Genomic DNA, 16,711 nt, shown 5'->3' with positions numbered 1-16,711 from the left:
TAATAACAGATTCATACCATATTGCTTTCCTACCTCTTCGTATTGATTTGGCTTGCTCATCTGCAGGAAACACAACTCCACGTGAACTGTGATTCAGAGCTCAATATTTGTATCACATGTGTTCGTGTAGAACAGATCCGTGCCACAGCACGTTTGCATCCACAGACGTGCACAAGCAAATACACGCAATGACATGCGCAAAGCGTGGATACATGCATGACTAAGATTCAGTACTTGTATATTTAAAGAAAACACAGTGAGCCTGTGCGTCCTCATTCAGCCCAAAGAGCCATATGGATTTACAATAACTCAGGCTGTGACAGAGAGCTATAGAAATTATATGAGCAACAGCCAGCAGATAATCACAGCGGGATTGGACACACTTCACAGACGGCACCGCCAAACAAGTGTTATTATTGTCCTAATGGACACCTTGATTTACTTTCAGAAATCATATGTACAACCAGACATGCATTTACATTATAATTCAATCAATCTCAACATGAACAAAGGAATCCACACTGTGGTGAATCAAAAATAACTTTTTTTTCTAAGATGAATTAGCAGGCTAACAAGAAGAGTCCCACACGCTTATTAAAAAGATGTACAAGCCAAAATGATTCAAACTCAACATTTACAGTTGGGCTTTCTGTTGCTTAACAATGCTTTCTCTTTAGGTAGCACAGTTCTGTCAGTACAGGCGTCGCATTGAAAAATACCTGTTTATAGCAACAGAGGAATGCATCAGTTAGAAGCCACAACCTGCTTACTCGGGGGTTGTTTGCATTAGTGGAAATGGCTCCAAATGCATCAGTTGTGTTATGTTAACAGACAAACTGTGGCTTAATGCCCGTACATTCTCAGATAAAGCTGGTATTCAAATAATGCCCAGGTCTCACTAAAAGCAGCCTGTACAAACAAATAAAGGCTGTTCCCAAATAAAGGGGGAAACAAACAAAATCAGCTAGACCAGGGGTCACTTTGTAAATTCAGAATACATCTCCACAGTTTCTCTATCAGCACAGGAACATAGTTATTTCATAGTCATCACCATGTTGATCATAGCATGTTGTTTAAACAGAAATGCTGTTGTCAGAAACTTTTTTTAAGACTGATTCCACAAAACATTTTTTTCTTATTAGTGTTGATTAAAGCCAGCATGTCCTGCAAAAGCCTTCTAGTAATAGCAAGGAATTATGCCCCTGAACCCCTGAATGGAGTTGTGAAACAGATTTTGACAACAGCAAATTATCACTGCAAACAGGAGTAGATCAAAAGACAGGCAGAGTACTTAAATAGTAACATACTTATATTACAGCAGTGATTAAAAATAAAGACCCGTTTTTGAAGGTAGTTGGCCTTAAATAAAGCTCTAGATCTCTCTTCAGGTGAAATGAGTAAAAGCTCACAGCCCCCCATCAAAGACCCAGCGTGACACTGAAAGTCTAAAAATGTGACTTTGTGTGTATGTGTGTATGATTCCTACAGGATGTGGTTGTAGTGGGAGAGGAAAACTTCACTACCCCCTGCTATGTGCAGATGGACTCGGAGGCATGTCACATCCTAACAGAGACACTGGGGACTTACTGCCTGGTGGGCCAGTCAGTCTGTAAGGCAGCCGCCAAGAGGCTCAAACTGGCTGTTTTTGGACCCGTCTCCTGCACAACTTTGGACTATCATATCAGGGTCTATTGTCTGGATGACACACAGGATGCACTCAAGGTAAAGTGTTGATGATGACTGTATGTGCACACATGCATACATAGTATAGACATATAGTATGTATCTACAGTATGCACAGTTGCCAAGTTCGTATTGAATATCAGCGCAGGTAGAGAAGAGGTGTGTGACATTTTAGGCCTACTGCTCTGTTGTGTTCTTTAGTTCTTCTTTTGTTCTCTCTTGGACCTTCCCATGCTTAGACTGTTCCATGGTAATTAGCATTTGAAATAAAATGTATTATAGCTTAAAGAGAAATGATTGTCTAGAGTCATAAATAGTTTTAAAGTTTTTTTTTCACCTCTAGTTCTTTCTGTGGAGCGGTAAACAAAACAGGGTCAAACAATGTCAAAATAACGATGCTTTGGAATTTAAACAAATTCAAAGCACTGGAGGGACCATCTGATACGGGAGATTAACATTGGTAATTTATGCATGCAATGATAAGTCAAGTGTCAGGGTGGCACACAGCCATGCGCACGCTCACACAAACATCAGCGCACACTCTTTTTTTTCCATTTTTCCATTTCAAACAAGCAATTGTAGCTCGAAAACAAAGTTCAAAGGTGGACTTTTTAATGGTGGAGACTTTGTGTAGTATAAGTGATCTCTTTGCGTTTCAAAGGGGGGAAGTCTCTGCTGTAAATCTACAATAGAGCTGGCGCGTGGGAAGATGATGGGAAGGATGAATTGATTATTTTGAAAGGGTTGTAGGAGGCATCAGAAGTCGTACTGATAACTTATTCTTCCATCAGAAATAACTGAGGGTTTGTGTGTGTGTGTATTAATTTGTTCATTTAAGTGGATCTGTAGGCAACAGTTCAAGAGCCTGTAAATACATTGATGTTATCAATATGTGTGTTTACCATTTTGCATTCCGGTGTGTTTGTAGGGCACAGATACTTTCTTAGTACTCTCTCGGTGTGGGCTTAGTTGATATACAAAAGTCAATTTGCAAAGGATGAGCAAAAATCCCCACAGGACTGTGTGTGCAATGTATTATTATTAACTGCAGCATAGCAAAGTAAAATGTGCTGCCTCCTTTGCCTTACAAAATGGACATCAAATGGAAATCCAAGATATTAAATTAAAACAAAAATTCACGTTCAGTGCACCACCCTTTGAATCTGTTTTGAGGGAGGTAGTAGTTCCAGTATCCTTAAAACTATAAATAGTGTGCACAAGGAAATGTAGTGGTTGTTGTCTTAACATGCTAGCAAAAAGAGAAGGGGTAATGGGAAAAATCTTAAATAATCAGAATTCAATTTGTGTATTTTCAAAAGTAATATGATGATTGAGGTCATCTTCTAAAGTCAATAGAAGTAATTTAATTGTACCGTTTGACATTAGAGATATGCTTCATTTCCACATCTCACAACAGCAGTACTTTGAGTGGTGGTGCATTATTAATCAAGGTTTGTATGGAGTATCTTAATGTTCAGTGCAGTTAGCAGAGCCAAGCTTTGCTTAAATCCAAGGAATATAGCTACAGAGGTTTGTGATGAGATCTTAATGAAAACATTCTCGTGTTTCAGCTATTTCATGGTGCCGTCAACTTCAAGGCAACATCCAAGACAGCACTGTCTGGAGTAATTAAGCTAGATAAATCTAAGGCTTTCTACAGTCTGCATGAAAAACAAATGGTTCAGTGAGCAAGATAGAAGCAAAGTAGTTTTTTCTTTTGTTGTTTTTTGTGCAGGAGGTTCTTCAGATGGAGACCCAAATGGGAGGGAAGCTTCTGGATGAGCCAAAGACTCTGAACTTTAAAGACAGCACACACAACCTGAGACTGTCCATACACGACGTGCCACACACACACTGGAAGAGCAAACTCCTCGCAAAGTATCAGGTGAGAGGGATATACACACCCACATACATGTAAAGACATTTTAGGTGGTGTAGAATATTCTGTATAATGATATAGTACCACTTATATTTAGTCACATAAGGATGTACTATTGTAAGGCTTTGTGTCAAGGTACATTTTGTATGTTTTGTGCTTTGGTCCAGAGTAAATTATTATTATATATTATTATTATTTATTATTCACCTTAAGTATCCACAAGGATTAAAGATTAGCGACAAATTCCATTTTTTACGGGGTGCAGCCATTCATTCTATCAATGTCATAGCCACAGTTCAAAAATACTTTGACTTATCAGGTTACCTGTCTAATGAGTCAAAATTTGCTGTCAATTTTTATTTGTGCTTTTTCTAGGAGATCCCATTCTACCAGGTCTGGAGTGGCAGTCAGAGAACTCTTCATTGTACCTTTACCCTGGAGAGACTGAGCTCAGCCACCACAGAGATCAGCTGCAAACTGTGTGTGCGGCAGGTGGAAGGAGAAGGACAGATCTTTCAGCTCAGCAACACACTGGAGGAGGTAAGTTAGTAGAAATCCAAACGCATGCAGCAAAACAGACAGGCTGTTTGTTGGTTAGTGCCTGTATGTACAAGAAAACGGCAGAAGACAACTTTCACTCACACTGGACAAGGGCAGGATACTGAGAGATTTAAAAAAACACTAAAAAGTGATAAACACAGTCACACACACTGGGGCCGGGGGGGAGTCCTTCTACTAACTCCTACATTCCCGTACTAAAGGTCCTAAAGTCACTAAGTTTTTCACAGTCTGTCAGACAGTCAGGGTTCCTGCTATGGTTCTGTGACTCTGTTCAATCATTCATACTGGGGCTAGAGGTCACATAACATGAGTGGAATAACTCGTCTTTGATTTTGCTAGGCCATGTAACCACAAAGTCACTCACTGTGTGTGTCTCTGCGTGTGTATGTGTGTGTGCGAACAGTTTTGGTCGAAGGTCAGACAGTTCTTGTCGCTGCTTTGAATTCTCCCATGGTGTTCATAGATGATAGCGTTGCACTTGAGAATTTTTTAACCCTTGTTTAAGCAGGTACGTTTACAAAGAGGGATATATGTTTTTTATTATTTTGCAGCCGCAGGTGTGGTTACACAGATTTTATTTACTCCTCCAGCATTGGTCACTGAGCAAAATGAGAACCACTGCTTACTTTCCCATTTTTCACTTGTCTCAGCCATCCTGTCACCACTTTTATGTCATCCTGTCAAGGGTTATGCACTGCAGCCCGACTAATACTAGATTTTTATAGTCCGATATTGATATCAATATTTGAGAGGTTAAAAAATCTGATTACAATATATTTGTCTGATATTCATTTTTATTACATAAACACAAACGTATGCAGCACTTTAATCCTTCTGATGTGTATATTTATGTTTTTTGTTGTCACGAAGAGCTCACAAAGAAATAACTCATTATTAGTACCGCATGTTGTGAATAATGATGTAAAGACAGGATGAAGAGGAGGCATCTTGTACAGTAATGATCTGGGGCTTATTACTTTGGGATCACAGCATATTTAGCTTTTTACCTATCATTCAGCTAAAAATACATAGTTGCTGACACACGTGTTGGTTACCAAATGATTTGTATAAATATATAGGCTACAGGGACACATACAGCTACATACAGCTCATTTATTTCATTTTAATTTATTTAGATCGCTTCCTGAACAGATCAGCAGATGGATTTATTAGTAGTTTAGCTTTTGAAATATTGCTAAAATCACATATCTGCTATAGTAAAATCCTGTGGTTGGTTCTATAGTCTGCAGTATCCCTGCGGTAGTTTGGTCCGCACCAGAGTTTGATTGACAGCTTTCACATCAGCGCAAATGAACCGCACTAACTGGGCAAGACTGGCTCTGTGAAGGGGGTACTAAAGGGGTCGGATCAACAACAATACAAATAGGCCACAGTGTTCATGCTGGTACTGTTTGCTGCATTAAACCTTTTGGCAGTAGTGGGGGCTCGACTCTGCAGAAAGACACACATGGGGACTGCGTTTTTTGCCTTTTAAGTGTGGATTCACTGAAATAAATTGTGATGATTTGCCGGTGTGTCTTCTCTCTTGCAGTTATTAAAATGTGAGAGCTGGAAAAATCACACAGTGAAAGAAAGCATAATGACCCATCTCGTATTTCACCTGCACTTCCTAATGTGATTCTCTACTTACTTCATTATGCCTTCTGACAAATAAAAACAAAACAAACAGCCTAAATATTTTGTTATGTGATCAGTTGTAATCCATTTTTAATAAGCCATACCTAGTCTTACAAAATAATTACTATGATCACATGGGATGTTTAGCAAGCATGGTGATTAGGAGGCGGAAAAGCTAAAGAAAATTTCAGCAAGTCTCCATGTGCATGTGTTAAATAAAATGCTGTAGACAATCCACCAACCCAGCAGTGTCCTGCATGTTTAAAAATGAAAAGTAAAGCAGATTTAAAGCATTTATTATTTCAACAGACAAACAGTGATGCCCCTTTGCATCAGTCATTCAATCTCTAGCAGCAGAAAGCTTTCTGCTGTAAATTGGAGCTAAGTAGATGCAGTAAATAATAATCATTCACATCAACAGTGGCAGTTGTTGTTTCCCTCTGCCAAGCCACATTCATTAGACCGCTGCCTCCTTTCAGCCCAGGAGTGGCAGATTAATGGGATGAAGGTTTAGAAAGAGATCGACAATGAAAGGAGAGAGAGAGAGTGTGATTGGAAGCATAGTTTTGTGTTTGGTTCACTCTTGTATTAATGACTTATATTTAATTGGTCACACTGAAGGCAAGGAGCAGAGAGACGAGCAGAATCTTTGTCAGAAGGGCCGAGATTGTGACATATTTGAAGTCGAAATATGATGGCTTTAACTTTACCAATGTTGCCACAAGGATGCATGATCCATGTTACTTTTAAGGCTTTTTGGTATAGTGTTCATAGCTCCATCCCTGTTATTTTGTGTCTCCACTGTAGAAAATATGTAGACACCTAATTTCTCTGTTGATTAAACATTTTAAATTAAACCAAGAATTGACCGGTTTCTGTCTCACTTTCCAGGAGCTCCAGTGCATAGACACATCCCTGATGGACCCAGCCAGTAATATCACAACCTTAGTGGGGCCCAATGCCTTCCGCATTCCTTTATCCATCAGACAGAAGCTGTGTGGCAGTCTAGATGCACCACAGACCAGAGGCAATGACTGGAGGATGCTGGCCCACAAACTCAACCTTGACAGGTGACACACACACACACACATTTGTTTTATAATTTATTTGTATGCTTCTCTTAGGTGTTTTGCTTGGTTTGGAGGAGGGGGCGGGGACTGATGGCAGCTCATCAAGGTGGCCTGTCTCACCTCTTTAAGTTTTGAGCTTTGAGTCAATTTCTGTGAATTGAAATGGTGCAGCTCTACTGAGTTGAATCAGTCTTTTTGGAATGTTATTCTTGTTCTTATTCTGTCCCTTATTGTATGTCAATGGACGCAAAGATACAATGCCCATACAAATACCACAGAGGCAAAATCACATTGACAACTAATCTTTTCTTATAGAACGTACATCTGTACTCTAAACTGTGCACAAAAAGTCTGGTAACTCAATTTCAAAACATTTCATTATTTTTGACATGCATCCCTGTAGAGTTTGAGTAAAATAAAGCACTGCTGGACTTCCATGCACCGACAGTAAATAGTAAAGGTGCAGTTGTCTATTTGCATCTGACTCACAGGTAGCATCTTTATCCCCAGACGTGTGACTCGATAATTCAGTCCGGAGGTCCATTTACCATCAGCTACTGAAGCAGAAGCAGATATTGAGAGGATAATTGGGCACAAGTGCACCTCATTATGCTAACAGGCGGCCAGCCCATGATGTAGTTTGTTAATGTGGGCACCAAATATTGTGAAAAATGGACAGCTAGCCAAATTGTTGTTTACTTCCACATCTCCACTAAAAGCTACTCTTCAAAAGGAGCATGATAAAATGGTTTAACAAGGAAATACCATCCTTTGTCCTCTCTGCTCTTGTAACCGCCACGTCATGTCTGTTTGACTTCAAAGTATGACTCATGCTTTCCCGTCACATCAATCTCTTCTCGCAAAACTACCATACTCATGTAAATGTAAGGAGTGAAACCTGAGCTGTGCGCACTTGCACACAGACATAGACAAACAAACAGAGAATTTTGAACATTTTGGTCTATTGTACTGAAACAAACAACAAAAGGTGGATCTCAGCAATTCAGTTCACTTAACAGCAGGATACCTCTTTTCACGTACTGCAGACAGTTGGAGACTGGGACAGAGAGTGAGAAAGAAAGTAACAAAGTAAGAAAGAAAGTAATGAAAATAGCTTATTAGATGTTTTGAGTGACAGAAAATATGAAAAAGAGGAGAAACTGCTGGATTAGAGACAGAAAGGAGCAGAGGAGTGAAGTACATGACTCTGGTTGTGTTTAAACAGTACCAGAGTGTGCCAACAGTACAATCACAGGATTTACAGAGTCTCATTTTTATCCCCATGGGACTCCAATCTGATGGCTTTTCCACTAAAGCAGCATTGAGGTCTTTGTCACAGATGGCTCAGCGTCTGACTTTTCCTCTGCAGCCATTGTGTACTTGACTCAGCTTTAGTATTTACCATTACTATGAACATTTTCCTCCCTGTAGACTTGTTGGCACGTTTCTGTGCTCTAATGCAATTACAACAATGCGTTTATTTTTCTTATTTGTTTAAAAGGTTTGGAACTGAACATACATGATGGCAACTTTTCTAAAAAGGATTCACCTGCCACATTTGATTTTGTCCTTCACTCGTTACATTTTATATCATGTTGTATTCAGGATGTAATCAAGGGTGTTCCTTTATAGGTAGTTCTTGTTCTGATTGTCTTGCTGTTTTGTCAGATATCAGGAGTTTTCAACAAGATTTTAGCTTATAAATCAGAGTCACGGCACATACAAATTCATTACATTTACATAACTTCTATAGCATTAGTAATAAATAAAAGGGTCCAATTTGTCACCTGTCCACAGTAAAATTCAGAATATTTTTCATTGGCATTAATTTGAATTGTAAACATCTCTCACCACACAAAATTCAAAATATAAGTTTCTTGTGAAATGTCATGAGAACAAATGGTATAATCACCAAAACACACATAATGGTATCTTTTCAGCTTAGTTATTTTAACTACCAGTGAATCCAATAACAAACAATTCAAGATACATGTTTCAAATCGCCTTAGGAGTGCTGAAAGTAGTATGCTACTGTACTGTAAAAGACAGATGACACAGTTTTCACATTAGGCAATACACTTACCCCACATTTACAGAATCTATCATTTCCGTAATATCTATCCTATATGTAATCAAGTTGTGATCAATGACGACATCCTCTACAGTCACTGATGCAAGAAACAAACCTTTACTGTATTTTACAGTATTGCAACATATAGGTTTTGTCTAATCAAATGTAACAAATACTACAACAATAATTATGGATGATAATCATGTAGTGTATTTTACAGTATTGTATTGTACATACTGTAATTGTTGCAGTGGTCCTTTGTGGCTCTGTTTGTTAAAGCACTAAGCTACTTGCACTAAGGTTGTTGGTTTAAATCCCACTGAGGCCACATAAAAATCTCACGCCTTAGGGTGGTGATTCTAAAGTTTTAAATCTGAACATATCAGGCAATATAAACAACAATGCATACATGTTTATTAAGTAAATGATTTGGCAACCATCAATTAGGACCAATGAGCATGAGCAATGAGCAATGAATGAAAGTAAAAGGTATTTTAAAAATACAGAAGAAAATCTTATCCAAAGTTATGCATGTACTTTGTATGAACATAATGTATTTCCATGTGAAACATGTCTTTCTACATGTTTTTGTTGTACTCAGTCAATGTCAGGAATACTTACAGTTGTGTAAAAGTTATTTTTTGATGATCTGCTGTATTTTTTGTTGTGTGATGTGGTAATATTACCACATACTTGTGTGAATAGTGCCATAGCAACAGAAAAAAAAAAAAAAAAGAAAAAAAAGAAAATCAATATCCCAGATTACATAACTGGTTATTATTTCATACTATAATATGCGGTTATTGTATGACCCATCATCCATATTCATCTAAGCTAAGAAATCATTTATTTCTATTTTCATTTGTATTCTATGAAAATGTGTAAAAAAATTTTTTATTTATTATCATTTATTGATGTGATAATTCTGTGTTTGGGAGCAAATCAGCGATCGATCGGCACTTGCGCTACTGCTAAATATCTGGAGGCCGACTTGACATTGGCAGCCAATGATAGCAGCTTTATAGCAGATAGCAGATACTACAAAAACTCTTTTTACTTTTTACTCACCTTCAGCTCTCTCTGTAGCACAGACAATCCCTGCTGCCTGTGTGTGCCAATCCATTATTTCACCATATTCTTTATCATTTTTATCTTTATAATAATAAACAACTCCTGTTTTGTGTGTAGTTTTACGTCATTTCCCTTTTCTTTTTCACGTGTTTTCTTGACAAAACGTGGTTTGGAGACCAGCCTTTGGGTGACAGAGTCTTTTGTCAGCTAGTGTGGTGTGTGACCCGTCACCAGTCAGTCACGTAGTGTGAACTCCCGTTACAAGACAGCAAATGGCGTAGTCTGAAAAGCACAGCAATATGACGACGCTGAAAGTCGTGTGGTCTGCACGAGCCTTACGACAGTTGAAAGTGAGAGAATTCTGCTTAACATATCTTTTGTCCCTCATCATCCAGGTACCTGAACTACTTTGCCACCAAGTCCAGTCCTACGGGTGTGATCCTGGATCTCTGGGAGGCCCAGCACTTCCCTGATGGAGACCTAAATGAATTGGCTGCAGTGCTGGAAGAGATGGGTCGCCATGATGGTAACCTCACCGCCATGACAACAGAACACTGATGAAGCAACGTGGTTGGAGACGATTACACGTGAATTCACTACGGTTGATACTGCAGCAAGGGCAATGAAAAGAAATGTTGTCAAAATGGTGATTGAGCACCAATTAAAAACCATGGTAATCGTGCCGACATGGCAATAGACAGAACAAGGATGTGCTCGAGCTGGTGGTGGAACTATGTGTGTATCTTTGTGTGTTTATTTGAGCAACGTTGCAGTGTCGTTTGTGACCTAAGGAGAGATAACCCAACACAAACAGTGTCTATCGGGAACAAACAAAACATACACACACTTAAAAACAAAAAAAGACCATGTCTAGTGTAACACCAGTTGTTCTCTTGCTGTTATTGTATACTGAACAAAGAGAAGCAGAGAAAAGAAAAAATAAGCAACAGAGGTACTGACCTTGAAAACCTCTATAGGAATGGAACAGAATCATAAACGGAGAGAGAGGCTAAACTGATTACAAAAGAATGGGAGAAGGTAGAGTGAGGAAAATAAGAGAGGGTGACTTGGAGACAAGAATCTTTAGTTAGATGAGAGTAAACACAGAGAGAAGCCAAACTGATTACAAAGAAAGGGAAGGGAAGATGTGAACATAAAATGATGGAAGAGGACGTATGTGATCATCTGTAACAGGATGGAAAACAGATAATGAGAGAGGGGAGAGAACCCACTCTTCTTTTGTGAGCCTTGTGAGCTGTACATGTTTGCCAGTACAGTTTGTTGTCTTTATATCGTTTCCTAGGGAACGCTCTATGTATTCTGCTGTCCATATGTGTGGATCATTTCCTGCTAACAGAATTTGCTAAGCAGTGTCAATCAAGGATCCTGACCAGAAATGAGCCCAAGACAACAGGTTTCCCTTTTTGGCTGAGTCACTAGATTTTGTGCATCACAGTCATGGATTTCCTCCAAAATGTATCAAGACGTTAAATCATGCAGGTCACAGGAAATGTAGAAGTCAAAGGCAACTGAACTTTATGTCCTGTAGTTTTTAACTTATGACTCTAATGTTCTTGAAGAAGCCAGTCCTAAAGACGGTTACACCCTTGATGGATGCATGCAAAAAATTATTTTTTGTTTGCCATTTATAGTAGTGTACGGTTGTGACAGACTTAAGAAATTGTCTGTTTTGAGGTATATATAAGATTCCACTTATGATAAACAGATAAATGAGACAAAGGTGCAGACTGCCAGCTATTCATTCTCATGCAAAATATAGTACAGTACATTATACTAAGAAGCTTGCATAAGCAAGCAGCAAAAACATTTCAGCACCTATTGGAGGTTTACCACAAGCCATTGAAATGATGATCTTCAAGCTACAAACGCATCTCAGCCTAAAATCAAGTATTGACATACTATTTGCAGTAATGCTGATGATTTATTCCTCGCCAAAGAGGAGTCTTTTGGTGATGCAGCATGGTAGAATGCCAGCCATGGATATTGCATTTGGTTAACCACAGATCCGGGAGTCTCTTTGATAGATTGTTGGGGCTTGTTTCTGGACAGGGTCCAACTCAGAGAAAAGAGAGAGGAAGCAAAAAGGGATGAACTCGAAATGAAAACACAATTGTTTTAACAACAATATAACAGTAATATACACAGTACCATAGTATTATGTGCTAGTGAATAAAATAAAGCTGATATCATTCATTACCGCTAAATGTACCCAATATACAGATTTTATCAATCATATTTTCATTTACTAAAATATATATAGCCTATATATATATATATATATATATATATATATAATTTTGTTTTATTTTTTTTTCTAATATTTTCAGTGTCCCATCATCACAGGATGTCAGTTGTGTTATCTGCCATCAGGCCACATGTGATTTCATTTGTGATCACCACCATGACTTTGCTGGTCACTAGCACCATCCAGTGGCTTTTGAAGAATAACAGCATTTACGTTTTCCTTGATCTTCTGAAACGTGTAAATACATGATTATCATGTTCATTCTAATGACCTTGTATTAGCACAACATTTTTGTTCAGTGGTCATTATTGTGTTCTTTTCATTCACATGATTATTTTTTGTTTCCATTTTAATGTTTTTAGGTGGGAGGGAGGATAAAATCTGTAACATATCAGTTAGTTGCCCTTTTATCTAAAACAATGTTCTGTCAGCAACTAACATTCCAACTGATGGTGTATTTAGTTGATAAAGCTGCAATTTAGAGCTAAAGGTCGAGATACCAACTGAAGGGCCTTTGTAAAATGAAGTGTAATATATTTGTGTTTTGCAGAACAACATTGAGAACCAAGGACGGCTTTCAAATGTATGCATTGACTCAGGTCAACAGTGTTTGATGAAAAAAGGGTTGACTCCAATGAGTCTGCTTTGAGGAAAGACAAGCAGCCTTATTTGTAGTGGCTTTAGTGACAGTGTGAACATTTAGTTAAAAGAAAACGTACATGTAAAATATTCAAATTCAGATATTTCGTCTCTGAACCCTGGAGAGACACCATATGAAACTGACCATCCTCTATGGAGAGGAGATATTGAAGAAGATAGTGTAAAGAAATCCAAGTGGGCTGACAAACAAAGGCTGAGTTAACACCTCTACTAAAGGTCAGATTCTTACCTCTTCATGACAGATTTCATCTTGTTGTTGTCCACACTGGAGGAAACCCTGAGACATTGATTTTTCACATAGATTTTTCTTTCTTTGTGTAGATGGTCAGAAATATGTGAGTTGAAAATCTGACCTCTTATATCGATGTAAAACCAGAGGTAGTGGACACAGGGGCCGCAAAATTAAATATGTTTTCATTTTGGATGGCCTTATTAAACAGATTAGAAAAGGTGTGTGGTTAAATGACAGAGCAGATGTTTTGTATACTTTTTAAAAAAAAATTCAACTGCTGTTGTCAGATGTGAGGAAATCAAAAGGGAAGAGTTGTGTGAATTTTGAGGATAAAAGCCTAAATCATCAAGTCATCCATTCAGTTTGTTTCAGAACAAAATATGAACCCAAAGGTCATGACAGTGTCTCTTTCAATGTAATCACCAACATCCCTCATGAACTCAAAATGCAGAATACAATATTGAGAAGAAATTAAAGTTATCAGTTACTGTGTTCTGTGTACTGCGTTCACCCAAAATCGGATCCTAGCCATGTTCCCAGTCTACGGTTGTCCCAGCAGAGTAGACTGTTTGTTAGACTGAAAAAGGGGAGTTTTCATGAGGAGAGCAAATGTAGGCCTCCAGAAGGTGAACCTTCATGATGTGAAAATGAAGGCAGTAGTGTTAAGATATCAAAGTATGTAAAAATATTTTCTATCCACGGTATGTACAGTTGTGTACTGTCAGCTATATTTGGCAAATTTGAGAATATAAAAAAGAGCAGTACAGTTAGATACTAGTTTGTATGTTTCAAGTTTTTATTTAAGTTCCTTTCCTTTTTTGTAAAAGCAGTGTCTACTATGCAAATTTGGCATTGGTTATCATGATAGAAGTCTATAACTAGAGCTGTGCTTGTAAGTGCATTTTTATTTTACTATCAGGGGTGATTTGATTTGATTAGTGCGGGTTAGTGTTGGTCCATTTTAGCTAATTCTGGCACGCTTCATGAATCTTGCTCAATCTTGCTGAATGCTTGCCTCTCTATCTCTAATTGTTTTCTGTACAAAGTGTAAGAAAGAATTTTTAAGACAATTAATAAATTATATTTATAAGCAACGCTGAAAGTGTGTAGTGCATATGGTGTTTTTTTCTGCAGAACTACATTTCTCACATGTACTATTACTTGAGCTTGTACTGTCAGGGGTCAATGGTCACAAATGCAACTTGTAGACCATGAATGTGTACTGTACTTTTGCCTTGCAATTCTTTAATTTTATACCGTTTATTCTGTGAAATTCGTATTTACAGGTTCTAGACTCAATAGGTAGTTGGATAAAGTACCCTGAAGGGGAGGAAATTGAAACAGAAAATCCTTGTGGTGTCACTGTTTAACATGCTGTGTGCTCAGCAGCACTGGTGGGTTGTAATGAGGCATGCCGGGGGGTTTTTTTAAACAAAGAAAATATGGAGAGCAGGCCTTAACATTAAGAGGTGCTGCCAAGTGACTTATTAGTATGCACCTCATTCAGTCGCCACAAATTGTGCATTAGCCATGTGGATGAGTGAAACACTTTATTGGGGGAATGTTCAACCTTTTTACTGAATAAAAACACCACTTTCTCTCACAGACAACTACAGTAGGTACAGATTAAATAAGGCACAACACCCAAGAGGAAAGAAAGGGCATTTAAAACACAACAAATCTGCTGCAGTGACAGAGCATTCCATTATTTTCGTTGGCAGAGACCCAAATAAACTGAACTGGAGGAAAGTTTATCAAGGATTTTACTAATGGACAAAAAAAAAGCTAGAATTAAATGATTTGTGCCATTTGAGGGGAATTTCAACTGCAGCTGCTGTGACGGCAGACTGCCGTGGAAGACCGTACAGTCTGCTTACTGTGATGATGAAAGGTGTCCAGATTTACCTTGAGAACCATTTCATACTGAGGCAGTAAGGCTGTTTAAGCTTCCTAGTACTTGGCTGCTACTATGTAAGAATTAGAATTAGTGGAGAAGCTCGCCTGATAGAAGCCAGGTGAGGTTTTTTTTGCCATTTGATTTCAGTGTGAAAGCTGCAAATGGTTTGTTATGGTGAGGCAGTTCAACATGTACTTTTCATTCACATGTATGAGGCAGCCTGGTGGTCAGGATAGGTGGCCATGTGATGTCCACATAGTAATTCTGGTGGTGCAATAGTTTGGGAATAACTCGGGTGCTTTCTAGGACCAGCTCATTTTTCAACAATACTGTGTGTTTGACTGTTATATCTCCAGTGAAGGCTTCTGGTCCAGCTGCCTAAAACACACATTCATCATCAGCCTAGTTATGGGAGGCACTCTGTATTACTAGGAGTTAGTGAATGATAGCAGTCTCCCATGACAAACAACTTGTGGTACCCCTAAACTAACACAGGCACAATTCCACACAATTATAACAGATCACTACATCATCAAGCAAGAAGTCACCACTACAGTTAGTATACAAGAGTGTCTGATTGCCTTGGCAGACTTCCCTTCCTGTAATTGCTGTGGAGCGCCTACGGATGGCACCGTTCTGCTTCAGTCGCTCCATTACTGTAATGCCCCCTCTTTATTTACTGGAGGGCAAGGAAACACGGAGGCATGTACAGCCTCAATCCAGAATTTATTTGGACATATAAACTTTATTTTTCACATAGAGCCTTAAAGAGTTTGAGTCTTACATGCAAAATGCACGTTTGCAACTTTCATATCCCATCCAAACTCAAAAGTACTGGCGTACCTTTTCTTCAGTGTCTACAAATGTTACCAGCGTAAACATTTTTTTACTTTTCTTCCCTGCCACATAGTGTCAGTCATTGTAACCAAAAACAGTCAATTTAATTAATTAAATTAATTTCAATTACAACATAAAGGCAGTAGTGGGGTGACAGTGTTTTTGAAAGATATCATGCTGCAATAACAGATTGCGTTAAAGCACATCCTTTCCGTTCTATCAATCGGACCTTTACCTGCAGGTAGGGTAGCTTTCACAGAAAGCATTGATGTGGTATTCCACTGACTGGTCAGTAGCTTGTTTGCGTATCTCTGCAGCTACAGTGCTAAGTCAAACTCAATCTCTTTCTCCAAGGCCTCTGGAGTATGTGAACAGGAACAGGAACCTGGAGTCCTCACACTAGTCTGAAATTAAATTGTCTCATATTCTCTGATGGACGAAACAGGGGCCACACAGGGCCTGGCTGTGTTTAATTAAGCTTTAGTTAACCACCGTAGTCCTGTAATACATTTTTCGAGGGGAACTTGGTAGGCAGAGTTCTGGGCATCTGGACTCAAAAGTCTGTGATTCTTCGATCTCCATGTGATGATCTTGCTTCCTGTCCTGCCTTCCTCTTCCAAGGACAAAGGATTGTGCGGCCTGTACCAGAGCCAGTGTGACTGTTAATGCCCTTTCTATGTGTGGAAACACACACCTGGCAGTGCCCGCTCACAGCTTGATGTCCTGTGATTCTGACATCTTGGCAAGTGTCTTTTTGACCCGTAGGGCTGTGAGGCGGGAGGCTGGGTTGTGGGCCCAGCATTCTGTCATCAGTTTCCCCATCTGTCTCAAACACTGAAGAAATAC

The 16,711-nt window shown here is 38.8% G+C and overlaps 2 protein-coding genes across 3 annotated transcripts in view; one reads left to right on the top strand and one right to left on the bottom strand.

The window, feature by feature from the left end:
- Window positions 1-14,233, top strand: part of si:ch73-72b7.1 (netrin receptor UNC5C) — a 206,995-nt gene extending 192,762 nt beyond the window's left edge. For both annotated transcript variants that reach the window (XM_038702904.1, XM_038702903.1), the window contains 5 exons: window positions 1,489-1,722; window positions 3,419-3,568; window positions 3,938-4,102; window positions 6,653-6,831; window positions 10,369-14,233. In XM_038702904.1, the coding sequence (XP_038558832.1) occupies window positions 1,489-1,722; window positions 3,419-3,568; window positions 3,938-4,102; window positions 6,653-6,831; window positions 10,369-10,531 (891 nt within the window). In that variant the 3' untranslated portion in view covers window positions 10,532-14,233. The remainder of the gene's footprint in view (window positions 1-1,488; window positions 1,723-3,418; window positions 3,569-3,937; window positions 4,103-6,652; window positions 6,832-10,368) is intronic.
- Window positions 14,234-14,684: 451 nt separating this feature from the next.
- The window catches only part of bmpr1ba (bone morphogenetic protein receptor, type IBa), a 63,372-nt gene continuing 61,345 nt past the window's right edge, over window positions 14,685-16,711 (bottom strand). The window contains exon 12 of the mRNA XM_038702905.1: window positions 14,685-16,699. Coding sequence (XP_038558833.1) covers window positions 16,574-16,699 — 126 coding nt within the window. The 3' untranslated portion in view covers window positions 14,685-16,573. The remainder of the gene's footprint in view (window positions 16,700-16,711) is intronic.

Source organism: Micropterus salmoides, unplaced genomic scaffold, assembly GCF_014851395.1.
Source record: "Micropterus salmoides isolate LMB-PRFRI ecotype aquatic unplaced genomic scaffold, ASM1485139v1 Ms_hic_scaffold_7, whole genome shotgun sequence".
In the NCBI taxonomy this organism is placed as follows: Eukaryota; Metazoa; Chordata; class Actinopteri; order Centrarchiformes; family Centrarchidae; genus Micropterus; species Micropterus salmoides.
The sequence above is the reverse complement of the archived record's forward strand: the minus strand, read 5'-3'. Positions and strand labels throughout refer to the sequence as shown.